Source organism: Myiozetetes cayanensis, unplaced genomic scaffold, assembly GCF_022539395.1.
Source record: "Myiozetetes cayanensis isolate MyiCay16 unplaced genomic scaffold, myiCay2020 scf18, whole genome shotgun sequence".
Lineage (NCBI taxonomy): Eukaryota > Metazoa > Chordata > Aves > Passeriformes > Tyrannidae > Myiozetetes > Myiozetetes cayanensis.
The window spans coordinates 9073091-9099718 of record NW_026087389.1 but is presented as its reverse complement, the minus strand read 5'-3'; the positions used below and the strand labels follow the sequence as shown (position 1 = coordinate 9099718).

The 26628-nt window shown below is 61.4% G+C and overlaps 4 protein-coding genes across 5 annotated transcripts; 2 read left to right on the top strand and 2 right to left on the bottom strand.

Annotated features, from left to right (window-relative positions):
* Positions 1-236: 236 nt before the first annotated feature.
* On the top strand, positions 237-11830 carry IMPDH2 (inosine monophosphate dehydrogenase 2). 2 transcript variants are annotated; one of them, XM_050312936.1, is made up of 15 exons: positions 237-428; positions 516-564; positions 653-754; positions 903-977; positions 1404-1610; positions 3670-3757; positions 4367-4566; positions 5604-5694; positions 6369-6464; positions 7832-7903; positions 10106-10249; positions 10422-10566; positions 10661-10804; positions 11190-11273; positions 11570-11830. In XM_050312936.1, the coding sequence occupies exons 1-15, from the start codon at positions 331-333 to the stop codon at positions 11589-11591; spliced, it is 1617 nt and encodes a 538-aa protein (XP_050168893.1). In that variant the 5' UTR covers positions 237-330; the 3' UTR covers positions 11592-11830. The 2 variants fall into 2 exon arrangements, with proteins under 2 accessions (XP_050168893.1, XP_050168892.1); XM_050312935.1 differs by lacking the exon at positions 7832-7903.
* A 701-nt stretch (positions 11831-12531) lies between these two features.
* Positions 12532-13997, bottom strand: NDUFAF3 (NADH:ubiquinone oxidoreductase complex assembly factor 3). The gene is made up of 5 exons (XM_050312937.1): positions 13891-13997; positions 13579-13771; positions 13436-13502; positions 13198-13298; positions 12532-13030 (listed from the first exon to the last, which is right to left on the bottom strand). Exons 1-5 carry the CDS (start codon positions 13947-13949, stop codon positions 12935-12937), a joined length of 516 nt encoding a protein of 171 aa, XP_050168894.1. The 5' UTR covers positions 13950-13997; the 3' UTR covers positions 12532-12934.
* Positions 13998-17245: 3248 nt separating this feature from the next.
* DALRD3 (DALR anticodon binding domain containing 3) lies at positions 17246-21708 on the top strand. Its single transcript, XM_050313023.1, has 13 exons — positions 17246-17596; positions 17719-18008; positions 18087-18367; positions 18604-18662; positions 18765-18887; positions 19033-19103; positions 19576-19634; positions 19979-20061; positions 20162-20285; positions 20366-20424; positions 20531-20644; positions 20866-20934; positions 21135-21708. The coding sequence occupies exons 1-13, from the start codon at positions 17261-17263 to the stop codon at positions 21252-21254; spliced, it is 1788 nt and encodes a 595-aa protein (XP_050168980.1). The 5' UTR covers positions 17246-17260; the 3' UTR covers positions 21255-21708.
* On the bottom strand, positions 21560-26603 carry WDR6 (WD repeat domain 6). The gene is given in 9 exon segments (XM_050313022.1): positions 21560-22845; positions 22962-23080; positions 23267-23383; positions 23555-23650; positions 23990-25223; positions 25226-25939; positions 25942-26391; positions 26463-26558; positions 26561-26603. Coding segments are annotated over 9 exon segments (3465 nt in total). The 3' UTR covers positions 21560-22249.
* Positions 26604-26628: the final 25 nt, after the last annotated feature.

The window sequence follows — 26628 nt, the reverse complement described above, 5'->3', positions numbered from 1 at the left end:
ACGCGCGGGGCCGCTGCTGAGGAGCCGCTCGGGAGGAACTGCCGGCGGCTGAGAGCGACACCCGGGCCCGGCGTGTCCCCAGGGTGTCCCCAGGGTGTCCCCGGCGTGTCCCCAGGGTGTCCCCCGGTGTCCCCGGTGCCGACAGCGCTGGGCGGGCTGCAGGGCCGTGTGGCGGTGCGGGGCCCTCCGGGCCGGCAGGGGGCGATGCGGTGCCGGCCGTTGCCCGGGGCCGCTCTGTCCGCCGCGCGGGGCGGGCGCAGCCGGGTCGGGCCCGGCGGCCGTCGGGGCGCGCGTGCGCTCGGTGTGGCGGGGCGGGCACGCGGCGGGGCCATGGCGGACTATCTGATCAGCGGCGGCACCGGATACGTGCCCGACGACGGGCTGACGGCGCAGCAGCTCTTCAGCTGCGGCGATGGGCTCACCTACAAGTGAGTGCGGCCGGCGCGGCCGTGGGGCCGGGGCCGGGGCGCGGGGCCGAGGCGGTCGCTAACGCGTCTCCTCCCGTTACCCCGCAGCGATTTCCTCATCCTCCCGGGGTACATCGACTTCACGGCGGACCAGGTGGTGAGTGTCCGGGGCGGGGGAGCGGGCCGGGGGCCGGGCCGGGGGCTGGGCCGGTGCCGCCGCTCAGCCGCCGCCGCCTCCCCGCCAGGACCTGACCTCGGCGCTGACCAAGAGGATCACCCTGAAGACCCCGCTGGTCTCCTCGCCCATGGACACGGTCACCGAGGCCGGCATGGCCATCGCCATGGCGGTGAGTGCGGTCCCGTGGCGGGGCTGGAAGCGCTGCCCGAGGCTCCCGCGTGTCCGCCCCGGGGCCAGGCACGGCCCGGGAGCTCCATCGCTCCGGTGCGGCGCCGGGCGGGGGCTGCAGTGACTCAGAACCGTCTTTGTGTCCCCAGCTGACCGGGGGAATAGGGTTCATCCACCACAACTGCACGCCGGAGTTCCAGGCTAACGAAGTGCGGAAGGTGAAGGTGAGTGGCTGGAGCAGCAGCAGTGGTGCTTCGCGCAGGTGGGCAGCGTGGTCTGGCCCTGTTGAAATGTGCCAGATCTTGGTGTTTTAGAGCTGTAGTGCTGCCAGGGTTTGCCTCCACAACCCTTTTCGTGAGTGTCAGGTGCTGTCTGTGCGCAGCCTGGGATTTGAAATCTGCCAGGCCTCCTGGTGTGGGAATATTCCCCATCATTTCAGGAAGCAGGTTAGCTTGGAAACTCTTGGGTTTTAATACTATTTGGGTGAGTCTTGATGCTGATTTGGGAGTCATCCTGTCGGTGAGCACATGGCCAGGCTGGGTGGTTGCAGAGCTGAGTGAGGGGCTGCAGTGACCCCCAGGCGTGTGCCCTGCTCCTGGTCAGCCTGGCAGTGCTGCTCAGCCTGGCTGCTGGATCTGCTTCCTTTCCAGAAATATGAGCAAGGATTCATCACAGACCCCGTGGTGCTGAGCCCCAACGACCGAGTGCGAGATGTGTTTGAAGCAAAAGCTCGTCACGGATTCTGTGGGATTCCCATCACGGACAACGGGAAGATGGGGGGCAAGCTGGTTGGGATCATTTCATCTAGAGATATTGATTTCCTGAAAGAGTCAGAGCATGACCTGCCCCTTGGTGAGGTGAGAAGGGTTTCTGAGCATCCAATGGGTGCAAGTCCTGCCTTAGGAAACTGTGTGGCTTGTGATAAGAAGGGTGATTGTGTGGCTGTGAGGATGCTGTGCCAGTGGGAGGGAGCGGCTCCACCTCAGCGCTGCAGATCCCTCTGTGACTGTATTTCCTGGGGAGTGTCTCCCTCATTTGCGCTCCCTTAGCGACTCCTGCAGTGCAGACACAGCGGAGTGGCCATGCAGTCTGTGTGACTCCTGGGGGTTATCTTTCAGTGCTGTGGAAACCAGCCTGCCTGCAGCTGGTGCTCTCCCCTACTTCACTAATTAACTGCCAGTGTTCCTGGCTGCTGGCTGTGGTCCTGTGTAGCAGTCTGGCACTGTCCAGGGCTGTAACAGCTGCACTGTGCCCAGCAAGCCCTCCAAGTGCTGAGCTTCATTTTCTGGACTGCCTTTTCCTTTGTGCTTCATCTGGGCTACTTGCTCTGTAAAATAACCTTCTGAACTTTCAGAGTGGCCTTCATAACACTGCCCCGTTAGACTCCCCTCATGCAGCAGAACGTTCCCTGCGATCCCTGTCACACAAGCTGTGTAACTGTAGATCCACAGCACTGTCAGGTTACACCACTGGTGCCTCTTGGCCATGTTTTACTTTTGACTCACAAATATTTTTAGCTCTTGCTGACCAAACCCAGCATCACATGCTCATCCCTGTTTGGTTTGCAATCGCCTACAAATACCTGATACAGGAATCGTAAGCCGGGAGTAGGTTATAAAAGTGCACATGGTGCTTTGGAGTGGTGCTGCCCATTTAGAGGAGCCAGATAAGAATCTCCCCTCTTTCTTATGTGGATCATTTGGCACTGCAAAGGTGGAAGCCCTTTTGCTGTCAATGCCTGGTGCTTGTCCCTGTCACCAGGCAAGGCCAGGGAAACGAATGGTTTCCTCAGTCCAGCAGTCATCTTGCTGAGCTGTTCGTTGCCGTCGAGTCAAACACACAGGTCTCCTGTAGCACAGGAAGCTCATGGATCCCACAGGGTTAGGGAGTGTCACGATATGTCTTTGATTCCTCAGGCTTTTCCTGAGATGTGGGTGCTGTCACAGACAGCATTTTTGGTGAATGCAGGCAGTCTTATGGTATAAATGTTCTTATGGTATAAATGACTAAAATGTTCCCTCTTTTTTTTGTTGTGTGCAACTAATCTACCTTCCTGAAGGGTTAGAAAGTGTTCCCTTTTAGCTTTGCCTGGCCTTTTGAAGTAGCCTTTCATGAGGATATCCCACTTGAAACTGGTGATCACAGAATGCTGTGGTTAGGAAGGGACATCATGGTCTCTTGTCAAGTCTCCTGCTCAAGGCAGATTCAGCTGGAGCAGGTTGTGTGGGGCTGTGTCCACATCTCCAAGGATGGAGATTTCACTGCCTCCCTAGGCTGCTCTTCCAGTGTTTGACCACTGTCATGGTGAAAGATTCTTTCTGTATACCGCATCAGGTGTTCCCCTTTTTCAGCTTCTGTCCAGCACTGCCCCTGGCATTCCGCAGTATTTTGGTGCTTGTTTGTCAGAGTGAGCGTGGGTGAGTGTGTTTGATTTGTCCTGGTTTTGAAGTGACTTTTGCCCCATTGACCTTGCCAGCAGTGGGTTTTTTTTGGCAGAGCCCTTCCAGAGCCTGTGTGCTGGGAATGCTGCCTGAAAACAAGACTAGGGGTAACGTTTCTTCCAGAACAACATGAGGCTCTGGAAATGTCTCCAACCCTTATTTGCCTGTGCTCTGTTAAAAGGGAGGGCTGTTTGGGTAACATCCCAAACAACGATCATCTGAGAATTATGCCTTGTTTCTAGGTGCTTTCCCTTGGCTTGCTGAGACCTCCTGTCATCTCCTGTTTTCAGTGCACTGATGGGCTTGGGTCCTGATGTCACCACTGGCATGGGGACAGCACACTGGAGGCTGTTCCTGTGTTTCTGGAGGCGTGTTGCTGTGCTGTGTGGAGCATTTCACGTGGGCAGAGGGGTTTGTTATTTTCAGATCGATGTGAAGGAGTTCTTGTGACTTTCTATCTTCTCCCACCCACTAGATTATGACAAAGCGGGAAGATCTTGTTGTGGCCCCAGCTGGTGTAATGTTGAAAGAAGCAAATGAAATTCTGCAAAGGAGTAAAAAAGGTACCTGTGACCATCGGCACGAGGGAGAGCGGTGGGAGTGCCGGGCTGGGAGGGCGGTGGGTGGCTGTGGGCACGTGGTCCGTGTGTGGGTGGAACGTGGGAAGGCTGCATTCCGGCACGAGGAGGGGACAGTGAGGAGAGTGCCCACAGCCCTCTGCCAGAGTGCAGAGTTCACATGCCTTCATCTCAGACGTGTTTGGAGTTGGATTCTTGGCAGCTCAGGGGCTGAAGAGCGCCTTGCTGTCCAGCCACATGTCTTCCATTTTCTATCCTGGCCCTCACAGTTCAGCACTCAGTTCAGCTCTGTTAGGGTTTGGTGGTGTGACTTTTAACAATGTGTTGTGGGTCTAATTATTAAAAAATAAGCACTTTTTCTATGGTCAATTTGAAAAATACAGAATCCTTCTCCAGTCCTGAAAAGTCATGCTCCGTTTCCCAGGCCAGGGCTGCTGGCATCCATGGCCAAGCAAGACTGGGTAACACACCTCTTTGAGTCTCCATCCTGTAGCGGTTGCTGCCTGCCCGATGCCCCTGGTCTGCCGCACTGGCCCGGGCTAACATCCGACTCCTGCGGAAACCTGCAGCGATGTTCTTTCTGTTTGTTTCCAGGCAAGCTGCCAATTGTTAATGAAGATGACGAGCTGGTGGCTATAATTGCTCGTACTGATCTCAAAAAGAACAGGGACTACCCTCTGGCATCTAAGGATTCCAAGAAGCAGCTGCTCTGCGGAGCCGCTATCGGGACCCACGAGGACGACAAGTACCGGCTGGACCTGCTGGTGCAGGCGGGCGTGGACGCGGTTGTGCTGGTGAGCACCAGGGTGGGCTGAGGGCCTGCTTTGAATCAACTGCTCTGACAGTGCAGCAGCAGCAGCGTGGCACTCACTGTCTTTATTACACGCTCTTTTGTGTTAGAATATGGCTGTTTGTTGATCTCTCAGTCTTCTTCAGGTTAGAGTCCTTAAATTAGAGCGATTTCTTGTACCTGGGGGCTTACATGACCGCAAGGGAGTATGTAGGGTGAATTGAAGGCCTGAAGGCTGAGAAGAGAAACACTGTCAGTTAATACAGAATCTTCTGCAAGTGTGTCTTGTACTCTTCCACCAGCCTCTCTGATGTTCCTGACTAGTTCCGAATATTCAGCTTCTTACAGCTTCCCTTCAACCCTTTGATGTTTGTTGCTGTGTTATTCTCTTAGCCACCTGCTGTTCAGGAGTGGTCAGCCCAGAGCTGCTCTGCTGATCTCCCCTCCTGGTCTGTAAGCTTTCAGGCACGGTCGTCACTGTCTGTATTTGCACATGGTTTTCTCATCGATTGTGAGCTCGTGAGTCCACTGTGCTCGGAGGGCATGGCTGAGCAGGAAATGTTTAACACACAGGATTTGGCTGGGTCTCGGAGACTTTCAGGGCCTGAGCACTCAGTGGTTGACATCTGGTATTTCAGCTGCCCTGCTACACAGCAGGGAGATGCTTCCCCCCACCAGCCCTTCTGGGCTTCACAAGGAACATTCTCCATTTCACCTGTAGTTTAAACAGGGCTGACAGTGTCCTGGTGGCACAGAGCCAGATGGTTCTTACCCACAGCCAGATGTTCTGCTTGTTGCCATCTGTAGAAGCCACAGGATACTTAAGTCTTTACAATAAACTGCCTTGCACAGGCAAGGTACATTCCTATCTCGGCAGCAGCTTCTCCTTTGGCTCTGTGCCCCATTTGGGGAGTCATTTTGCCCACTGACACAGCTCAGCAGAGACCCCAGCAAGCAGAGTGAAGACCTGAGGCTCTTCTGGAGGTGTATTTTTAACCTTTTGCAGAAATTTTAGTTGAAACTGGTTTTTTTCTATTTCAGGATTCCTCTCAGGGGAACTCCATCTTCCAGATCAATATGATAAAATATATTAAGGAGAAATATCCCAACCTGCAAGTTATTGGAGGAAATGGTAGGCATGTGTTGAAGACTGTTCCTGTCTTTAAATTATATTTGTTTCTTCGACAGAGGGAGCTGCAGGGATATGAATGGAACTGTTATCTTGGTAAATGTCTGTGAACTTAAAATGGTTTCCTCTGGCTTGTGGAATAGAGCAAGGCCACTCTGCACAGGGCAGTACCCTGCTGGTGCAGATATTTGGAAACTTTTCTTCTGCAGCACAGTGGGCTACAGTCCTCTGTAGCACGTTACATGTTAGTTTTACACGCCAGTTTAACATTTTGCATAATAATAGGTATTGCTTGATGTGAAAATTTAATGGCAATTTTCCCTGCCCCTTGACAGCAGGGCCCAGCGGTCCTTGTCTTTCACTGGTGCTGCTGTTACCCTGTACCATGCCCTCTCTACCTGGTGTGGCTCAAAAAGTGTTTGGTGCCGTGCCATGACCTCTGCTGCCTCAGCCTTTGGGTGGAAGCGTGTTACAGAGTAGCCTGAAGGTCCAGTGTCACCTCACTCACTGGGGACAGCTGGGACAGAAACTCACCAGTGGTCCCAAATAGGCCTGGCTGCAGCACAGGCTGTTGCCCTGGGCAGGGGATGTTGGCAGCCAGCTGGGGAGCTTGGGGCAGAGCAGTGTTGTGTGCCAGTGTGCTTGTCTGTCTTCAAACCAGTTTCTGCTCCCCACAGTTGTGACTGCTGCTCAGGCCAAGAACCTCATTGACGCAGGGGTCGATGCCCTGAGGGTCGGGATGGGCAGTGGCTCCATCTGCATCACACAGGAAGGTGAGAGAGATCAGCTGTCTCTTAAATAGCCTGAAGACACCTGTTAATTAGAAACTCCCTGCTGAAAAGCAGCATGGCTGGGATGGAGTATTCTCCCATTGTGAGGGCAGTGTCCAACAGCAAGCCATCTTTCACCCCCTTTGACCAGGACTTTCTCATCACCTGGGTCCAACCCTTGGGGTGGCAGCAGCAGCAAAGGGATTTCCCAGTACTGACCGAGACTGAGTAGAGCCGGTGTGGCACATGTGGCTTTGCTCAGAGGGAGCTGCTGGCTTGGTCTGGGATGGGACTGGTGGGCAGCTCTGCCGGGAGAGTGGCTTACTGGATCCCCAGTGCTGATGGGTGAAGTGCACCGGGCTGTCTGTACTCCCTTTCCTCTGGCAGCAGTGTGCGTGATGCTTGGCTATTGATCTTCTGGGCTCGATGCCTTTGCAATTTCCTGATGGGATCTCTGGCTGCTGTCTCTGCAGTTAGACAGCTTGTGTAGGGCAGGGGCTGTGTCACCCTTAGCTAAAAGGCAAGAGGGGCATCTCAGAGCCTGCACAAAGGCTGTCTTGAGGACAGGCTCAGTCCTCATTTGTTGAACCCCTCAGGTGGGGTGCAGAGAGGTGATGCAGCAGGGTGCTGCAGCTCAAGAACACAGCCCTCTCTGCTTTTCTCCTTAGTCTTTGCCACAGGAGGCAGCAATTGGGCAGCTGATGGCTGAAGGGGCTGCATTAGCTCTGCCCATTCCAGTATGGAGCCTGCAAGCAGCCCTGGAGCTGTGCTGTGTTCCTGCTTTGCCTGCTTGCCTGGGTTCCCAGTCAGGGTAGTCTGTCTTGGGTCACCTTTCTAGGGAAGTGGTGGTATCCTTGGGCTGACACTTCCATAGCCAGAGCAGAGCCAGGACACTCATGTCCTGCCCTGGCTCTGAGGCAAAGGCCCCACTGAGGCACATCCCAATCTGCAGTGAGGGGAATGTCTCTGGAGGTGCCTCCCAGCTGCCCCGTGGGGTGGGATCGGGTGCTGGTTTTGGGGAAGGAGCAGAGCAGGAGCAGAACGTGACGCTTCACAGGAGATGTGGTTGCAGAACTCTTGAGCGCAGCTCCCCAGGTTTTTGCCCCTCTTAAGGGCAAGAGCTTTGGCTTTATGGGGTAGGGGGTCACCCACCTCTCTGGGTAGCTGCTGGGGTAGGGCGAGCATGCGCTGTGCACAGCCGGGCCTGGATGGCTTGGATCTGGCCTCTGGCTTGGCTCGGGCTAGGAAGGGTCTGCAAAGTCAGCTCTGTCCCACACCGTATGCTCTGCCCAGTAACGGGTCACTGCTGGGGTCCTTTGTTCTGCTGCTGTTCTTCTGTCTCTAAAATGTGTGTGTTTGTTTTTGTTTAGCTGCTCCAAAGATCCCTCCAGACCTAAAGTCCCACAGCCCCAAATGCCCTTCTACTGTCACGGGCACCTATAGTAAGTCACTTGCCCTGTTCCCAACCCTAATTATGTGTCTTGAAGCAGGACCCTGATTTGGCTGCACATGGCCCTACTGCTTGTTTGAGAATAATTTAGCTGTAGATGCACTTGGGGTTTTGTGGCTTTGGATACTGGTTTTGAATCTGAAATGAAAACTGAGAAGCCTTTCTGATTACCTAAAACAGAGTCTGAACTGTCCAAGCTAAGAGAACTCAGGTCTGTCCACTCTCCACTCTAAAATCCAGTTAGGAGCCTGACTGGGCTCTCTGCCTGACCCTTCTAGATCCCTAGCCATGCCTGCTCCTGCTGATCCAGTGCTGGGAGGCGATCCCTGAACAGCCCTCCATCATGCTTAAACCGTAGCCCTAGTTGCGGGGAAGTTGTGCACTGGCCCAGTTTCCCTTGGAGCTGGCTGCCCTGGGTGATGGAGGGATGTCACTGTGCATGGCCACCTTGGCAGCTGCGAACTAGAAAAGCGGCTTTCCCCACCAGTTCCTGTGGAGAGAAGGGGCTCTTGCCTGCCCAGCACAGGGTGAAGCATTCTCTACTCCATTTTCCTCTGAAGCTGTTGGATTGAGCAGCCCCCAACAAGCCAAGCCTTAGGCTTTGTCCTTTCTCCTAGTTCTGACACACCTGAAAGGGAAAGGTTTCTGTTGCAGATCCTGGAAGGTTTTCTCTAGCAGATGATCTTGTAGGGCCATCCTTTGCCAATACACTAAAAGAGACAAACCCTCACCCTGACCATGTGTTATGTGTGTGCTCCCAACTCTACCTGGGAAGCCTGCGCTCCAAGGCTGTGGCACTGGGCACTGGGACAGTCGGAATGGTGCCATGCTCCCAGGGGCCCTGAGCCGAACTGTACCTTAAAGGGCTGGTCTCCATGGTTATTCTTGCAAGGTTTCTGCAGGCCCTGCACTGTCAGTGGCACAGTCTCGTAGACCCTGGACTCAAACCCTTCCAAAATCGGGCATTTCTCTCCACAGCTCTACCCTGGCAGCATTTTGCAGCCACAGTGTGGCCTTCAGCAGTGCAGCACCGAGAGAGACCATCTCTTTAAGGGCATTGGTGATGAAGCTGGCAGCCTCTCCCTGGCTGGCTGAGCCTGAGCTGAACACAGGGGTCTGTTTGACTAAATTCAGTTCTTTCAGGATCTCAGCCTGGAGTCTGGCCTCCCTCCCTCAGCTGCTGCTGAGTGCTGGGAGTGGAGCAACTGCAGCCCCCCGGCCCGGGCAGGCCAGGGATGTGCTGCCAGTGCTGCTGCCAGGCAGGCTGAACCACACCTGGAGTTCACGCACCAAAGTACTAATCCTGCATGGCCTTAATCTTACCCCATGTATGGGACTAACTGTGACTGGAGAAAAGGCTTCCAGTTAACTGTGAGGAAGGGAAGTCTCCCTGAGAGAAGCTTATCTCAGCATTCTTGCATGCCTGTGGCTGACAAATGTGTTACAAGACATGCCGTGTGCTGGTCTTCCTCACATAACAGGAAGCCTGTAACTGCTACCAACCGGGAAGAGCAAGTAAATCCAAAGCTAATAACTCCTTCCTCATGGGGCAGCTAAACTTGACGAACTCCTTGCTACATTGCAGGGCAGGAACATAAATTATTATCAAATCATTCTGCCTGTTTCCTTTTCCACTGCTGCATGTGTGTTTGTGTGTGTATGCAGTGTATATATATATATATATATATATAAAAATATATATAAATATATATATGAATATACAGACATACAAGCTCTCTCCCAGCCAGCTGTCTTTCCATGCAAGAGGCACATGATACAGCTGCTGGGTACATGGAAAAGGGGTCTGGCACCACTAGGAAGGAGCAAGCAGTGGAACATGGCTAAATGCAAGGGATGCTCTGGAGAGGGGCTTTTGGAGTTTGCTTCCTTCCCAAGCTCCCCACACATCTGCCATGCACCAGGATGACCCACGAGTCTCATCTGATCCCAGACATCCAATCAAAGACCCCAGTCCCAAGGTCACCCACAGCTTTTTGGGATAGAGGGCTGTGAGGACGTCCCAGCAGGCACCTCCCGGGCATCTGCTTCTCTCGCAACTCAACTAGGAAAGGAGCATCCAGGGATTTGTGCGTTCTGAGTGCTGGAGCATGTGTGTGCTGGAAGCCTGGAAGGGCCTGCTGGGGAGGGGCCGTGGCTGTGCGTGGAGCTGACCCTCTGCCCGCTCTCTCCGCAGTTCTGGCGTGCGGCCGCCCCCAGGCCACCGCGGTGTACAAGGTGTCCGAGTACGCCCGCAGGTTCGGCGTGCCCGTCATCGCCGACGGAGGCATCCAGACGGTCGGGCACATCGCCAAGGCCCTGGCGCTCGGGGCCTCCACAGGTGAGCAACCACTGCAGGGAGTCTCCAAGGAAGCGTTTCCATATGGGCACAAGGGTGTTCACCTGCAGGTGTCTGGGGCCATGGGGGGTGCAGCCAGTGCTGTGCCCAGAGGGCCTGAGGGTTTTGTAGCCACTGCTACTGACATGCTGTCCCTGGTGATCTCTTGTGCCAGTGATGATGGGATCTCTCCTGGCTGCCACCACGGAGGCCCCAGGCGAGTATTTCTTCTCGGATGGAATCAGGCTGAAGAAATACCGTGGCATGGGCTCACTAGATGCCATGGACAAGAACTTGGGCAGCCAGAACCGATATTTCAGGTCAGAGATGGTGGAGATGGTGCTTTGGGGCAACAGGTCAAGCTTTTGGGGCTTCTCTGCTTTACAAACATCCTTGATTTGTGCTCCCATGCAGTGAGACAGACAAAATTAAAGTGGCCCAGGGGGTCTCTGGCGCGGTGCAAGACAAGGGCTCTATCCACAAATTCATTCCATACCTGATAGCTGGGATCCAGCATTCCTGCCAGGATATTGGTGCCAAGAGCCTGACCCAAGTCCGGTGAGTGCTTCCCTGTGCCTGTGCTCTGATTAGGTCACGGTGCTGCCGTCTGGAGTCCCCAGGCAGCTCTACCCACACTGTGCTGTATTCTGGGTGGTTTGACTTCACTGTAGCCCTCTTCCCTCGTCTGCAGTGGGCACTGCATCATGGATTTGCCAGCCCCAGGGGTGCAGGAGTGTGGTCTCTTGGGGCGCATTAGGCTGTCCAGACTTGAAATGGTGGGGTTATCTTACCCTGCCTGGCTCCTGAGAGCATAGCAAAGACCATTTTGGCCACAGCTGGAGGAACCAGTGACTCCTGTTCCAGCTGCTCCAGCTGAGCATGTGCCAGAGCACTGTCTGCCCTGGACTGTGCCTGGCCTGTGACAGCTGTCCTTCCTCCTCAGAGCCATGATGTACTCGGGAGAGCTGAAGTTTGAGAAGAGGACGACGTCTGCCCAGGTGGAAGGAGGGGTGCATGGCCTTCACTCGTAAGTGCTTTTAGCAGGACCTGTGTCCTACTGGAGTTTTTGGGGAGTTTAGGCACAGCCATCCTGTGCCTCAGCTGCTGTGCCTTTGGTTTGGTGTGCCACTGGTTCCCTGTGCAGCCCAGCTGATCCACAGCCTGTCGTCTGGCCTGGGCCAGCACTCCTCTCACAGCTGGAAGGGTGTAGGGGCTGTTCCGCACTGTGGGCTGGCAGGAGCTGTTTCTAACTATGCCTCTGGTCCATGCCCTGGGTGAGGTGGGTCAGCAAAAGGGCTCTCTGATGTGCTGCTCCCCTCACAGGTACGAGAAGCGCCTCTTCTGAAGGAGATCCGTCTGTGTCTGTCCTTGTGCCACTCAGCCCTGCGCTGCCCCGTGCGGGAGCTGCTCTTGCTGCAGAAGTGCCATTACTCTGGGCTGCCTGGAGCTCCCGCTGTCCCTTGGCTGCTTTTTGACCACCTGCGGGGCCCACCCACTGCCCAGGAGCTGTGATCCTGGGCTGGAGCCTTGCACACGTTTGCCATGTTTTACAATAAAAGAGGAAAAGATGTAGAGTTGGTGTCAGCCCAGAGCCCCTCTTCCTTCATTACATCCCTTGGTCTCCTTCCTTGGCTCTCTGCTTCCAGCAGACTCAGGAGCAGCTGATGGCCCCAGAAGGGACACTGTGTCCATGTGAATGGGAACAGGGAGGGGACAGCCCTGTTGGATTTACACATGCTAAAACCAGAGCCTTGAAGTGCAACCTCAAGGTGTCAGAGACTCATTAATGCACTCTTTAAACAAAGCTACCTCATGCCTGATGCAGGGCTGGGCCTGCAGCCTCATCCCCCCCGTCTTGGTCCTGTGGAAATGGCAGGTTTGGGGCACAAAGCTGCCATGAGGTACATGTACCTTCTTCCTCAGCAGTAACGTCCCTGACCTGAACATCCCTGACATCTTTGCCCCCAGTGCAAGGTGGGGGGAGAGGACAGATCCTCTTCATGTTCCCTGCTTAAGCTGAGCATCCAACGAGTGGGGATGCAGCACCCTTGGACTGACAGCAGCCCGAAGCTGCACAAGGGGCACAGGCACTGTGGGGTGGCACAAAGCCCCACAGGAGAGCCCAGGCACCAGCTGGGACACAGCAGCTGCTGGTGGTGGCTGTGGTCAGGGAGCTGCTGGCACGTGGCACCACTGGCACTGCACACTCCCCCAGTGCCCGGGGAGAGCACGTGCCCCATTAGCATGTTGCAGCCTCGCTGAGCTGTGCATTAACCAACACACAATTCTTCTATTTCCCATTTACATGTATTTATCTCGTGGAGCCCCAGATGTGCCTGGGGGGTGTGCAGCTCACCCCAACAGCCTCCACCCTGCCTTGCAGCAGGACTTCTTGCTGCCAAGGTGTGGGACATGACCTTGGCAAGGCTGTGGGAGTGGTGCTGTCAGTAAAGCCATGGTGCTGTGCCCTGCAGCCCCAGCCCAGACTGGGCAGGGAGGCCAAGAAGCCAGAACTGCAGGCCAGATCCAAGCCCACGAATCTCACAGCCCTCCTGTGTGCAGAGCCACCACCCAGCCAGAAGCTCCACAGTCCAGTCTGAAGTGTGTCTCCCTTGGGAGCAGTGACCCTCGGGGGCTTCAGGCAGGCAGGGGCAGCCCCACTCAGCCCACAGCTGTGGCAGGCAGTGCCTACATCCCCTGGTAGATGCCCAGCGGAGGGATGAGCCCAGCAGCCACCACACGCTTTTCACTCATCAGGAAGTTGAAGGTTGCACATGCATTTGGCTGTGAATAGAAAAGGGAGTGAGTAAAGCTCCAGCACTCAGGAAGGAGATGCAGCTCTTCCCCACAGAACACATGACCCCTTCTCTCCTGCCCGTCCCCAAGAGAGTCTCACAGTGACCACGGCCCTCCCCTTCATTGGAGTGCTGCCTGTGCTCACCCCTCCTTACCGTGTCCTGTACCTCCACAGCGATCCCGCACTCCCGCATCTGCCTCAGCATGGTGGGGTGGAGCCGCTCCACCCTGTCCCCCGTGCCCAGCACCAGGATCTCTGCAACCAGGGCATGACAAGGGTGGGCAGAGCGGCACTGGGGCTGCCTCGGCCCAGAGCTGCCCTCCCTGAAGGTACCACCAGTCCCGACAGGAGCCCGGAGTGGGGGCAGCCCGCGCCCCTCCTGCCCCACGTACCGATGTGGGGCTCCAGCAGCCGGAACAGCGATAGACTCTCGAACGAGATGTCCCGGTGCGAGCCAACCTGTGGGGACACGACGGTTGCTGAGCGGGGCCGCCCCGGAGCGGTGCGGGGACCGGCCCCGCTGCCGGGCACTCACGTTCCACTGGAGGATGCTGCGGGGCAGGACAGCGCAGGGCCCCACCACCACGTCCCCGCTGATGGTGAAGCCGCGGTTGCTGTAGCCCTCGATGAACATGATGCTGGGGGACTCGGGCTCCAGCACCGTCACCCGCGTCCGCTGGTACATCTCGTCGTCCGCCGGCGTGAGCCGGTGACCGCGGAACGGCACCCTGCGGGGACAGGGAGCAGCTGGGACACGCGGGGCCCACGAACACGCCACGGGCACCCCATGGGACCCCACCGGCACCGCCGCCGGACGCGGGGCAGCGGCGGTGCCCGGTGCCGGTACCTGCCCGGTGCCCGCCGCACCAGCGGCCCGAGCCGCCGCAGCGCCGCCACCGCCGCCATCGCCGGAACCGCCGCGCGGCCCCGCCCCCACCGCCACCGCCCCCCGGCGGCCGGGGCCGGGACTGCGGCACCGGGAGCGGGGTCGGACCGGGGCTCGCGGGATTCCCCCCCGGGGTCCTCCCCTGCCCGCGGGGCCGGCGGGGCGGGCGGGCAGCGACGCTCACACACCCGCCGCCCCCCGGCCCGGCCGCGCCCCGACCCGCAGCCCTGGGTGGGCGCCGGAGCGAAACCGAAAGCGGCTGCGGGGCAGGAGCGGCACGGCGGGTGCGGGGCGGGAGGGGCCGCGGACCGGCCCGGGCTGCTGCGCCGAAGGCTGCGGGGCCGGAGGTGAGAGAGGAGCGGGCGGCTCCCCGGGCGGCGGGAGGGAGCGGCACCCCCGGCCGCGCCGGTGCCCCGGAGCTGCCCCAGGCTCGGCACGGCGCCCCGGCCCCGCTGTGTGCCCCACTGCGGGCGGCTGCTGCCAGTCGGGGCTGAACCCCCGAGCCGCCTCCGGGATCTCCCGCTGCCGCTCGGCGCTATCCGCTTGGTGGAGCCGGTGGCACTGCGGGCTCGGGGGTGCCCTGGGGCGGGGGACCCATGTCCCTCACCTCTGTCACCCACCCACTCCGGGACCGGCCGGGGCCTGACACTCTGGGGGTCACTGGGAGGCTCCCCGGCAGTGTCGGCGGGGCATTTCCCACCGCCGTGCCGTGCCGTGCCGTGCCAGAGGCGTCAGGAGTCCCCGCACGCTCAGCCAGGGCAGGGTCCCAGGAATCCCCGGGCGACACCGCGTGAGCTCCGCGTGGGGCCGTTCCCCACGCGGTTTCACTTCCCCCCATGGCGGGTGCCGAGGGCTCCTCGCCGGGGCCGGGAGGCGCTGGCGGGGCCGTGCCGGTGCTTTGCCGGTGCCGCCGCCGGGCGCAGGTGGCGGGGCAGGTGCACTCCCTCGGGGACGGCTCGTGTTTCCGGGCTCCGTCGGTGGCTGCCGGGCTGGCACCAGTTGCTCCAGCCCCATCGGGGCTTTGTTCGGAGCCGTTTCCTTTTGGCTCGGCTGTGCCGCCCTCCCCTTGGCACTCGGCCCGCGGCGCGGGGGGAGCCGGCACAACCCTGGCCTCTGCCGGCACCCCCGGCCACAGCGGCCCGGCGGCGGCTCCCTCGCAGATCCTCCGCCCCCGTCCCCGCCGGTAAGTCGTCCTCTCCCCCCTTTATCCCACCGACGGCCCGAGGGTCGGGGTGGCGTGGCAGTGGTGTCCCTGCCCATCTCCCTCCGCGGCGCTGGCGCGGGCAACGGAATCCCAAAAGCAGCTGTCCCCGCTGTGCCCAGCTGCCCTGGGGTTTCGTTACCCGCGCTCCCGCCCCCACCTCACCTGCCTTACACCCCTGCCCGCCGGGCCGGGCACTGGGCAAGAGCCGCTGCCCCACTCCAACCCCTGCTGGGGCTGGGGCAGTGTGTGGAGCTGCACTGGGAGAAGGGAGGTATCGGGATGGGGGATCACTGGTGCCCATCCTCAAGACTCAGCCCCCTCCACTGGGCTGGGGGCTCTCCAGTGGTCTTGTGCCCCCAAAAGCTAAGAACAGCAGCTGGCTTCCTGGGGACTCTCCACCGGAGAAGTGTGGCTGTTGGCCGCAGGGTGGATGTGGGCACCTGCACTGGGCGCGGTTCAGGCTGTGAGGCACTGCCAAGCTTCCTGCCCGTGCCAGCTCTCCCTGGCACCCCCCACAGCCCCTCAGTGCCAGCAGGGGTGGGCAGGATCTGTCCCCCAGAGAGAGACAGCTTTGGAATGACACGATCACTCCCGCTGAGCGGGCAGCCAGAGCCATCGGGGATGTCGTGTCTGTCCAAAGCTCTTTCGGCGCCTCCGAGAGCCCTCCCCAGGTTGCTGCGCTGCCAGGGCCCTCGTGGGCCTGCTGGGGGGACACTCTGGGCATGGGGACGGATCCAGCCTGGACCCCACCGTGAGTGGTGACTCGAGGTCTGGCAAGTCCCCCCAGCCAGCTGGGCAGGGGTCCTGGGCGGCTCCTGCCCTGCGGACAGTCAGCAGTTGGTCTGGTGTGAGCAGCGATTCTCAGATCACCTCTTGGCTGTGGGTGGTGCAGGGAGCACCCCACCATGGCACGGCCCTGCTCTGCTGGGGGGACATGTCCCCACTCCTGCCCCGGGCTGTGGATTCTCACTGGCTGTGGGGCACCAGAGCTGCCTGCAGGGCCCCAGAACGAGTTACTGCGTTCCTGGCAGAGCCCACGCAGCAGGATCTGCCCTTGCCCTGCTTCCTCCCCCCTTCCTCCTTGCACACAAGCCCTGGAGGAACCGGTTTGGGCCTTGTGGGCAGAGCTCCCCGCCTGCCCTGGCCTCGTGGGGGGGGCAGGAAGGGCAGGGCAGGGAGGGAGGTCCCCAGCTCCTGGGATGCGTGCTCTGTTGCGCTGTGTTGTGCCAGGGTTCAGCGCTTCCTGGATCCCTGCCCCAGCAACCAGGCTGGGTGCCAAGGGGCTGGGGTTGCACTGGGCCCTTGCCCTGTCCCCACTTCAGTAGCCCCCACCATGCAACTCTGGGGAGTTGGGCAGCACCATGAGCCCTTCACTGCCAGATCTGTGCTTGAACCACTGCTGCCATGGAGCCCCTCAGCTCTGCAGATGAAATCAAGACCACGAGGGCACGATGTAATCACCTCCTTCCTTCTGGGGCTGATAAGTGGGACACTGCTCACATGCTGGGTAGGAGAGCAGCTCCTTGTGCCTGTCCTTCCTTCTGGGGAGGCTTGGGGACATGGCAGAGCCCACTGTGGTGAGACACTGCACCTGGCAGGTGCTGCTGGTGCTGCTTGGCCACCGTGTCACAGCCCAGCCAAGCCCTGGGGCCTGCAGTGCCAGGCTGGACCGCTGAGCCATGGTCTGCCAGGGACACAGTGCCCACGGAGGGAGTCTGCCAAACATCCTCCAGCCCATCCACACCCCCACCTTGCCCGTCACTGTCCAGGCTGCCAGACCCTGTCCCAGGGCCTCTCACTGTCCTCAGCAGCCCGGGGACAGCCCAGGGACAGCCTGTGCCTGTCTGACCCCTGCATGTCTTCTGGCTCGCTTTCAGTTCTGGGCTCTCCCCATGCCCCAGTGTTGGTGACCGGGGGCTGCTCCAGCCTGGAGAGGAGGGTGCACCACTCCCTCCTCAGCACCTCAGAATGGCACCATGGCCGTGCTGGGGTGAGCCTGTGCGGGACAGAGACCCCCGCACCGTGCGGGGCGCAGCAGAGCCCGAGTGCAGCGCTGCCACCCACCTCAGGCTCGGCCCCGGCCCGCCACTCCCAGCATGGCGGCCGCCGCCGCCCGCCACACCAATCATGGCGGCCCCGCCCCGCTCCCCCAATATGGCCGCCCCGCCCGTCCCTCCTGCCCGTGACCAAAATGGCCACCCGGAAAACCCGCGCCCAGCATGGCGGCCGCCAGTGGGAGCGGAGAGGGCTCGGGGTTGTGATGTCACTTCCGTTCCGGCCGGCTTGTCCCTCATGGAGGCGGGAGAGGGCCGGCCGGGGGTGGCGGCGACGCTGCGGGCGCTGAACGGGGCGCTGGGGCGCCCCGGCGCGCTCTGGGTGAAGGAGAGCGGCGCCCGCAACCTGCGGCACCGAGACTTCCTGGCGCCGCGGGCCGCGCTGGGCGCCGCCTTTCCCGGCGGGCAGGTAGGCCCGGGAGCACGGCTGGGAGGGGGCGGGGCCTGCTAGCGGTGGGCGGAGCGGGCCGTGGGAGAAGGGGCGGGGCCGTCCCCTCACGCACCGCCCCCCCGACCCCGCCCTGCCCGCAGGTGCCGCCCGAGGCCGTGTCGGCGGTGCCGGCGCTGCGGGGCCCGGCGGTGTTGCCGCTGCGGGGCTGCCGGGACACGCCGGCGGGGCTGGCGGTGCAGGTGCGGCGCCCCGAGGCCTTTCAGCGCCTGCTGGGACCCCTGCCCGGCCCGGCCGCCCCCGCGGCGGGGGCGCGGGAGGGCCCCGTGGTGCTGCACTGCCCGGCCCTGCGCGGCCCCGCCGTTCTGCGGCCGCGCCATCTCCGCCCGGCCCTGCTCGCCGACCACCTGGCACAGCTGCTGCGCGCCCAGGGGTGAGTGAGTGTCCCCGTCCCGCCCTGCCCGCGCCCCAGACCCGCCGCTGACAGCGCCCGCTTCGCCCTCTCCCGCAGGGTCGGCGTGCGCCTGGTCCCGGCCCTCGCCCAGGAGGGCAGCTCGGAGGTCCTGCGGCAGCTCCGCATCGACTGGCCCTCCGGCTCCGGCGGCTCGTCCCTCCCTGAGGCTGTCTCGGCCTTGAAGGCAGCGCTGGGCCGGGCCCCTTGTGCCACAGCCTGTGAGCAGGGGCCGGGCACGGCCGCGCTGCCCGAGGGTGTCATCGGTAAAGTGCACCTGAAGAGCTTTGTGGAGCAGCAGGGCTTGGTGGGCTATGACCCCAACCTGGATGTGCTTCTCGGTGAGCTTCACGTGTAGAGCAGCTCAGGTGTGGCAGTGGGGGGTGAATGGGTGCAAACAGGCCTGTTTCCTTTCTTTTCAGTTGTTTTTTACTGAAAATAAGGGGGTTGTGTACACAAATTTCCTTCCCTTCTTACTCCCCTTCAGTCTGGTTTGAGCCTGGGGGAGACCCACTGGTGTGGGATGGCAGGGGGTGGCAAACCCTTGTGTCCCAATCTGTGTCCTTCCATCTTTCAGTGACAGAGGGGATGCTGAGATCCCTGGCTGAGTTGCAGCAAGTTGTTCAGCAGTGCCGGGTGAGTGACCCTGTGGCATTGCCTACCTCTCACTTCCCAGGTGTTATTCCCTTCTGCCAGGCAATACCTATCATTTGAGCTCCCTGCTGTGCTCTGCTGCAGGCTGAGGGCCTGGGTAGCTGCTGCAGCATCGTGCATGTGGTGAACTGTGAGGAGGAATTCCAGCAGCAGCAGCTGGATCTGCTCTGGAGAATTTTGGACCCGGGAGCCCACACAGCTTTGCAGGTGAGCAACCTCTGACCCTTCTCACTGTGGCCCCGGCATCCCTGTGCTCTGGACTAGGTTTAGAGCAGGGCTGGATTTCACCCAGTTTTCCTGCACTGCATTTTGGTCGAGTTTCTGAGTCTTTGACAGCCCCTCTGTCTTTCAGAAACACCTTGTCTGTGGACCAGTGAAGGTGACCAACCCCTCATCGCCTATTGGGGCAGACCAGTACTTCCAGTGAGTTGGTGTGCGAGGCACCTGTTGCTCCCTTGCTTGCCAAGGCTCCCTGTGCTCTCCCCAGCCCCGTGGGCACCCAGGCACCCACAGTCAGGGCTGAGTGAGCTTCTGGCACACAGAGAGCTCAGTGCATTCCCTCCATCCTGCTTTCCATGGCCACAGGGCTGTTTCAGGAGAACTGGAGGTGCCTTCTCCAGCAGTGCTGCTCCTGTCCCTTGGTGCTGCCAAGAGGAAAGGCAGTGGCAGGAGCTGGGTGGTCCCTCACAGCCCGCTCCAGGCAGCAGCCCAGGGGCTTGGCTGGGGTGTGGTTGTTTCTGCTGTGCTCCTGGGGCTTTTGTGCTGCTTTTGCTTAGCTGAGTCGCTGCTGCAGCTGGGAAGCCTCAAGCAGCCTGAAAGCTGGCAGAGCCATGGGGTTCTCTCTGGGAGCAGCTCAGTCCAGAGCTGCTCTGAGTGTCTTCTGTGTTTCTCCCAGGCTCCGAAAGCGCCAGATGTATGAAGCCTCAGTGATGAAGTACGGGGAGCTTGCACAAGGTGAGGATTTGCTCTGTGGCTCCACACACAGATGCTGCTCCATCCCATCTGAATTGCTCCCATGAGTCTCCCCCCTCACCTCTGAATTCACAGCCAGTCAGGGCTCTCCCCTGCACAGTGCTCCCTCTCCCCTCCAGGATGGAGCCAGGTGCTGACCTTGCTTGGGGAAGGCACCTAAACACACAGGGCACCGGCACAGAGCAGCCCCTTCTGATGGGGGCTGGGGCTGGGGAAGTGTGGTGGTCCCCAGCTTCCACTGGAGCGTCTGGCCCCAGGTGGGGTGTCCTGCCTGGGGGTGTCACTACATGGAAATGGAGCCAACTGATGCCACCTGCATTTTCCAGATGAGGCCTGGAGGGAGGTGATTGATACCCTGACAGCAGCGGCCATCAGGTTTGAGATGCTGAGCACTGCTCACCGGAGCCAGGTAGGACAGTGGCGTGCAGGGAGCCCAGGCTGGCAGCTGTGGGAACAGTGCAACAGCTCTGCACTCAGCAGCCTGCACTGTGACTTGCCTGTGCCCTTAGATCACCCTGGACCTGGAGAACAGCAGCATCTCCACGAAGGGAACCAAGAGCGGCGCCTTTGTGATGTACAACTGTGCCCGCCTGGCCACGCTCTTCGACAGCTTCCAGCGGGCTGTGGAGCAGGGTGAGCACCAACCCTCCTCTAGCAGCTACTTGTGGAGCCACGGGGGCTCCTCCAGGCACAGTAGTCTCCCTTCTTTCCAGGCACATACCCACCTCTGCCACCAGTGTCTGAACTGAACTTCTCCTGCCTCCGGGAAGAGGTGAGTGCTGAGAGGGGGAATGTGGGGACCTCCACACCCTCAGGTCCAGTGATGGATGCTACTAACCCAGGAGAATCTGGCCCTAAAACACATTGTCCCTTCACAGGGTGAATGGCTCCTGCTCTTCAACTATCTCCTGCCCTTTCCTGAAGTCCTGCAGCAGGCAGCACAGCTGCCCACACCCTCCAAGGGGATCCGGATCACAGCCAACACAGAGACAGTAAGTGCTACATGCCACAGCACCCATGGGTGCTGCTCCCACAGTCTCAGCCTAGGGCAACGCTCCATGCCAGCAGGTGCTGCCCATCAGTGAGCAACACAGTCTAGTGCTGAGGGAAGAGACTGCAACACCCCTGGGGCTGTTCCTGATGTGCTTGGGCTGGGGGAGAGCCCAAGACTGGCCAGAACCTGCTGTGCCATCAAAATGTGTCTGCCTTGCAGGTGTGCAAGTTCCTGATCCAGCTCAGCATGGATTTCAGCTCCTACTACAACCGGGTGCATGTCCTGGGGGTGAGTTGGATGTCTCAGCATGCAGCCTTATGGCTGACTGCAGTCTGGGGGCAGCCATGTGGGGAAATGGGCTCTGGGGTGCCAGTATGTGATGCACCCCTGCCCAGCCCCCATGGGTGCAGAGGCAGCAGTGCCTCTAGGGCCAGCCTGCTGAGGGGCAGTTTGGCCACCAGCCCCAGTTGCTGCCTTTCTCCCCACAGGAGCCGTTCCCTCACCTCTTTGACCAGATGTTTGCCCGCCTCCGGCTGCTGGGAGCAGTGAGGGATGTGTTCCATAGCGCGCTGGCAACTCTGCACCTCCCTCCTCTCAACCAGATCTGAGCCCCCCCATGAAGAACTGTGCCGTGATGTGACAGGCACCTGGACAATGTGCTGTTAGGGGAGGACAAGGCGTGCTGTCACCATCAGGCTGAGGGGCTGTCTCAGCACCAGCCAGGGGACACTTCAGCCCATGAAGGCGCTTCCCCTCCCAGGGCCTGTGCTGTTTGGGGCTTGGCCATGTGCTCCCTGCAGCTGTGCCCAGTGTGAAGGGAAAGGGAGGGCTCCTGTGGCACCCACAAGCTATGCTGGGAACACTGAGAGAGAGGGCACAAGGGACCAGTAGCCACAAACCCAGGCACCAACAATCACTTCCCTCTAAACTGTTTATTGAAGGTTGCTCCGTGCTGGCAGGGAGCTCCTGAAGTTCCAGGCTCCTGCTGGAACCTGGCCCAAGCCCCAATACTAGGGTCCAATACACTTCTTGCTGGGCAAACACTGTGTTTGTCTGACCTCAGAGCTGTTTGTTCTTCCCTTACTCCACCTGCTGCTGCACAGGAACAACTCACTTGGCCTGACAGTGCTGAAAGGCTGCTCTGAAGGTGATGGTCATGTGTGGGCCCCCCCCAGGGTGCTGCAGAGGATCAGTGTCCCTGTGCATTTCAGCACCATCCTCAGCACTGCAGGGGCAAGGCTGGAACAGGGCCCTGTTCCAGGGTGTACCAGGCTGCAGCCCACCAGTGCCTTACCCTTCTTGGCCTCCTGCTGCCCTCAAGCTCCCAGTGCTGGGCAGGGCCCTAAGCAGCCGCCTGAGCAGGTTCTTCTCTGAGACCAGGGCTGGAAAGCCTGGACATGGGTCCCTCACACCTTGGGGAGGAGGTTCTCCTGGGCAGGGAGAGCTGACAACCCCCGTTCTTTATTGCCTGGGAAGCCACAGGCTTGTCCAGGAGGGGTCACATCTGCCTTCTCCCCTGAGACCACTGGCCTTGAGCACCCCTGATGTGGCTGTGTTGCCCCTGACGGAGCCAAGCATGCCCATTGCCTAAGGAGGGGACACATCACTGTGCAGGCTGGGGGCAGGGACTGCAGTGATGGGCAGAACCAAAGTGCAGAGTGCCCTCCCGAGACAGGCAGGGACTGGGATGTGTTGCACACCTGTCCCCTTCCTGGGGAGCCTCTAGTGGCGGGGGCTCAGAGGGGGCTGTGCTGCACAGCATCTCCAGGCCCTGCCCGCAGAGCACGCAGTAGTACCGCAGCTCCCCCCCCGCCTCCACCACCTCCCAGCAGTCCAGCTCAGCCAGGTCAGGCACATGGAAGAAGGTGGTGCTGAGTGGAACCAGCTTCCCCAGGCTCCGGCGCCACAGCGTCAGGCGCTGATCCACTGAGGCCGAGAGCAGCAGGTCTGGTCGCAGCACCCGGATCCCTGTGATGTGGGCAGCGTGGGCACAGGGCCTGGACACCCGCTCCAGGACCTGCAGGCAGGTCCCTGCTGCTGCCTCGCTCCTGCCGAGGGCCACTTCCAGCAGGCAGACATGGATGGAGCCATCGTCGCTGCCGCTGGCCACCAGGTACTGTCCCTCTGGCACTTTGCTGACATGGAGGCTGTTCACACCGCAGCTGTGGGCCATGATGGTGAGCAGCGGGGCACCCAGGGCTGGGAAGACAGGCTCGGTCAGGACAGCGATGCTCACCTTGGTCAGAGGGAGCAGAGGAGCCACCAGTGTGGCCGCCCTCGGGAGGCAGAGCAGGGCTGCTGGCTGTGACACCCACCCAGGGGCTGCATGTCCCCCTCCGCTTGGTGCAGGGCATCTGTCGCGTCTGTGATAGGGCCGGTGATGTCCCAGAAGGCGATGCTGCCATCAGTGGCTGCACTGCACAGGAGGTGCCTCCTAGAAGGAAGGTGTAGGGGGAGCCTCTGGCCACAGCCCTGAGGGTCCCCACCAAGATCTGTGGAAATGGCAGAACAGCCCCCCTGACCTCCTCCCTTCCCTCCCCTGGCTGAGCTGCCATCCCCAGAAGGAGAAATGCTTCTCCCCAGACCCTGTTGGTTGCACAGCCCAGTATTCGGGGCTCACCTCTCCCCTCCTGTCCCTGTGTGCAGGAACGCCTCTACCTTCAGCACACAGCGCTGGTGGTGAAATGACTCTGCCACCAGCACCAAATTCCGAGCAGCCTCCAGCAGCCCAAAGACCCTGCGATGGAGCAGAGGGCAGTTGGCTGTAGGAAAAAGGAGCTCCTGGCATCTCTGCCCCAATTTCCACCATGCACTGCTCTGTTCCAACAGGCCACGTCCATGGCAGCAGCCTGCTCTGCTTCCACCACCACCTCTGTTCTCCCTGCCAGAATGCACCACGGCTCCTTACCGGACTGATCCATCACTGCAGGCAGCAGCCAGGAACTTCCAAGGTGGCAGCAGCTGCTTGGTGCTGGTGCCAGGCACAACAGAGAGGGACATGTACCTGCAGCAAAGATACAATGCTCACCAATGCCTTGGTGACACCTGTGGTCCTCAGGAGGTGGATGGTCCAGGAGAGCAGCCCAAGCCCAATGCTGGATGCAGCTCTGAGTACTTGGAGAAGGCACAAGGAAAGACTGGCCTAGCCCCAAAAGCCCCTCGAGTCCCAGCCACAGCACACAGGGCACCAAGGATGCACACGTGGAGCCACACTAGCTCAGTCTGCCTCAGCTGAGCATGCAGCTGCACAGAGCAGTACCCCAGCGGAGGCCAGCGTGGTTCTCATCACCCTCCCAGATCATGGTCACTACTAACCCTGCCTCAGGCAGTCCCTGAGCATCACCTTGTCTCCGGATCCATCTTGACAAGCTTGTGCCTGTTCTTCTTCCGCTCCCAGTGCTCGTCCAGCCGGTGGGAGGCCACATGGATGACCTGGCAGGCCACAGCACTCTCCAGGCTCTCCACAGCACTCTCTGGGTCCCCAGCACACAGCAGCCGGTAGCACTCGATCTGCGCCCGGCCCCCCGCAGAGAAAAGCAGGGCAGACAAGCCCTTATCAACAAAGCCCTCGTCTCCAGGTCCCGTGGGGCTGGCCAGTGCCAGCGTCCTCACACTGGAAATGTGGTCACTGAGGCGGACGAGGGGCACGGCCGCCCGAGAGTGCTCACTGAGCACCAGGACACAGGCCGTGGTGTCCTCGCTGCCGGTGACCAGCACGTTAAGGGCAGCATGGCCGGGCACCTCCATGGCCCCCAGACGCCGCACACAGGTGATCTGCCGCCCGTGCAGGGACCCCAGCAGCACCTGCTGCTCGCGTGGCTCGGCCTCACAGCAGTACAGCATCACATCCCCAGACTTGATGAAGGCAAAGACCTCAGCTGAGGGGCTGCTGCAGTAGCTCCAGGAGCGGTGCCCACCCCCGCAGGGGATGCAGTGGAGGTTCTCACTAGTCCTGCTGCTCCACACCACGAAGTTGTCAGCGTGAAAGCCCAGCACGAGCAGGTCCCCATCTGGGGTGAAACGCAGCTCCTCGATCCACTGCAGCCCTTTGCAGGGCCTGTGCTTCCGCAGAACCTCCAGCTGCTGGTCCCGCAGGTGGAGCTGGCGGTAGACACCATCACGGCCAGTGCTGTAAATATAGCCTTTGTGGTAGGTCACTGAGGTAACCCCTGTCTTCCCATGGAGCCCAAAGAGCACAGACAGCGGGGACTCAAGGGGAAGAACTCCTTTGTGTGACAAGCAAGATGCCTCCAACTCGCTGCTGGAGTCCTCACTGACTGAGTCAGTGACACCATTGGCAATGCTGGTGCTTTCTGCAGCCTGACCCGAGGAGCTGCTGAAAGGGAAGAGGAGAAGGGAGCCCCGGCGGTCGCCACAGACCAGGAGCTCTCCCTGGGGCAGGAAGGCAGCGCAGGTGTGCCAGCGATGCTTGCAGGGGGGCAGCAGGTACCGTCCCATGAGCCGCACGCAGGGTGCCTGCCCGGGGCGGTGGGCAACGTCCAGCCAGAGCATTTCCCCTTCGGGACCGGAGGCCAGGAGGGTGGCAGCGGTGGCGGGGGACAGCCCGGGCAGAGGGCCCAGCTCAGGCCGCGCACGGCCCCCTCGAACAGCCTGAGCGAGGCGGCGGTCCCGGGGCGGCTCAGGGCGAAGAGGAGGAGGCGCCCGTCGCCGTCGCCCAGGGCGCAAAGCGCCTCGTCCCCGCCGGGCAGAGGGGCGGCCGCCAGCACGGCACGGGTCCCGCCGGCGGCGGGGGCGGGCAACACCGGCACCCAGCACCCCTGAGCCGTCTCGAACGCCGCCAGCCCGCCCGCCTCGCCCAGCACCAGCACCCGCCGCGGTCCCGCCAGCAGCACGGCCCGCGGCCGCTCCGGGGCCCCCAGCGCCGTCACCGTCGCCGGGGCCGCCCGCCGGGGCTGCCAGAGCCGAACGCCGCCGTCGTCGCCGCCCGTGGCCAGGCGGCCGCCGGCGGAGCGCAGGGCCAGGGCGCGCAGGGCCCCGCGGTGCCCGCGCCGCTCCCGCCGCACATCGCCGCTGCCTCCCCACTCCAGGCAGGCACCGTCCTCCCCCGCGCTGACCGGGAGCGGCCCCCGCAGCACCACGGCGGCCACCCGCGCCCCGTGTCCGTAGCACACCAGCAGGCAGGAGCCGTCCCCGTCTCCGCCGACCAGATTGCCCACGGCCCAGAGCCTCACGCTGCGGTCCTCGGAGGCGGAGGCGAGCAGCCCCCGCGCCGCCGAGTAGCAGAGCGCCAACACCGCGCCCCGGTGCCCGCGCAGCTCCTGCCGCGGGCCGCCGCGGCCGCCGCCCGCCACACCACCACGGCCCCCGCCGCCGTGCCGGCCGCCAGGGCCAGGCGCTCCCAGCCCGCCCCGGCCAGCACGGCGCAGCGCAGCGCCCCGGCCCCGCCGCAGCTCGTCCGCTGCAGCCAGCGCCCGCTGCCCCGCCACTCGTACAGCGCCACGGCCCCGCCGCCCAGCGCCAGCGCCAGCCGCCCGCCCGGTGCCCACCGCGCCTCCCACACGCGCGCCCCGAGCTCCCGCGCAGCCCCGCACAGAGCCAGCTGCGGCTCCCCCCTCCGCACCGCCAGCACGGCCAGCCACCGCCCGCCGAACGCCACCACCCGCACCGCCGTCCCGCGGCCCCGTTCGGCCCGCAGCCCCTGCACGCTGGCCTCACGCAGCACGCTCCGCCGCGCCGCCGTCCCGCCGCCGCTCAGCCGGAACGCCACCACCTCCGGGCCCGTGCCTGGGGAACACCGCGTCAGCTGCCGCCGCCGCTGCTCCCACCGCCCACCTCGTCCCGGTCCCGGCGCTCACCCGCCAGCAGCGCATCCCCCGCGAACTCCAGCGCCGTCACCGGCGCCACCAGAGCCACCGACTCCATCTTGGTAGCACCGCCGTCGCCCCGTCCTCACCCATTGGCCGATCCCCGCGTGCCCCCGCCCCGGCCCCGCCCATTGGCCGAGCCCCCGGCCCCGCCCCC

Bases quoted from the DNA above. Each gene is read 5' to 3' on its own strand.
- IMPDH2 (XM_050312936.1), top strand. From the start codon at position 331: ATGGCGGACTATCTGATCAGCGGCGGCACCGGATACGTGCCCGACGAC. The intron at 3,758-4,366 runs GTACCTGTGACC...GTTTGTTTCCAG, and splicing joins TCTGCAAAGGAGTAAAAAAG to GCAAGCTGCCAATTGTTAAT. The intron at 11,274-11,569 runs GTAAGTGCTTTT...CTCCCCTCACAG, and splicing joins GGGGTGCATGGCCTTCACTC to GTACGAGAAGCGCCTCTTCT.
- NDUFAF3 (XM_050312937.1), bottom strand. From the start codon at position 13,949: ATGGCGGCGGTGGCGGCGCTGCGGCGGCTCGGGCCGCTGGTGCGGCGG. The intron at 13,503-13,578 runs GTGAGTGCCCGG...GTGTCCCCACAG, and splicing joins GCAGCATCCTCCAGTGGAAC to GTTGGCTCGCACCGGGACAT. The intron at 13,299-13,435 runs GTACGTGGGGCA...CCCTGGTTGCAG, and splicing joins GCTGCTGGAGCCCCACATCG to AGATCCTGGTGCTGGGCACG.
- DALRD3 (XM_050313023.1), top strand. From the start codon at position 17,261: ATGGCGGCCCCGCCCCGCTCCCCCAATATGGCCGCCCCGCCCGTCCCT. The intron at 18,009-18,086 runs GTGAGTGAGTGT...CCTCTCCCGCAG, and splicing joins CAGCTGCTGCGCGCCCAGGG to GGTCGGCGTGCGCCTGGTCC. The intron at 20,425-20,530 runs GTGAGTGCTGAG...GTCCCTTCACAG, and splicing joins TCTCCTGCCTCCGGGAAGAG to GGTGAATGGCTCCTGCTCTT.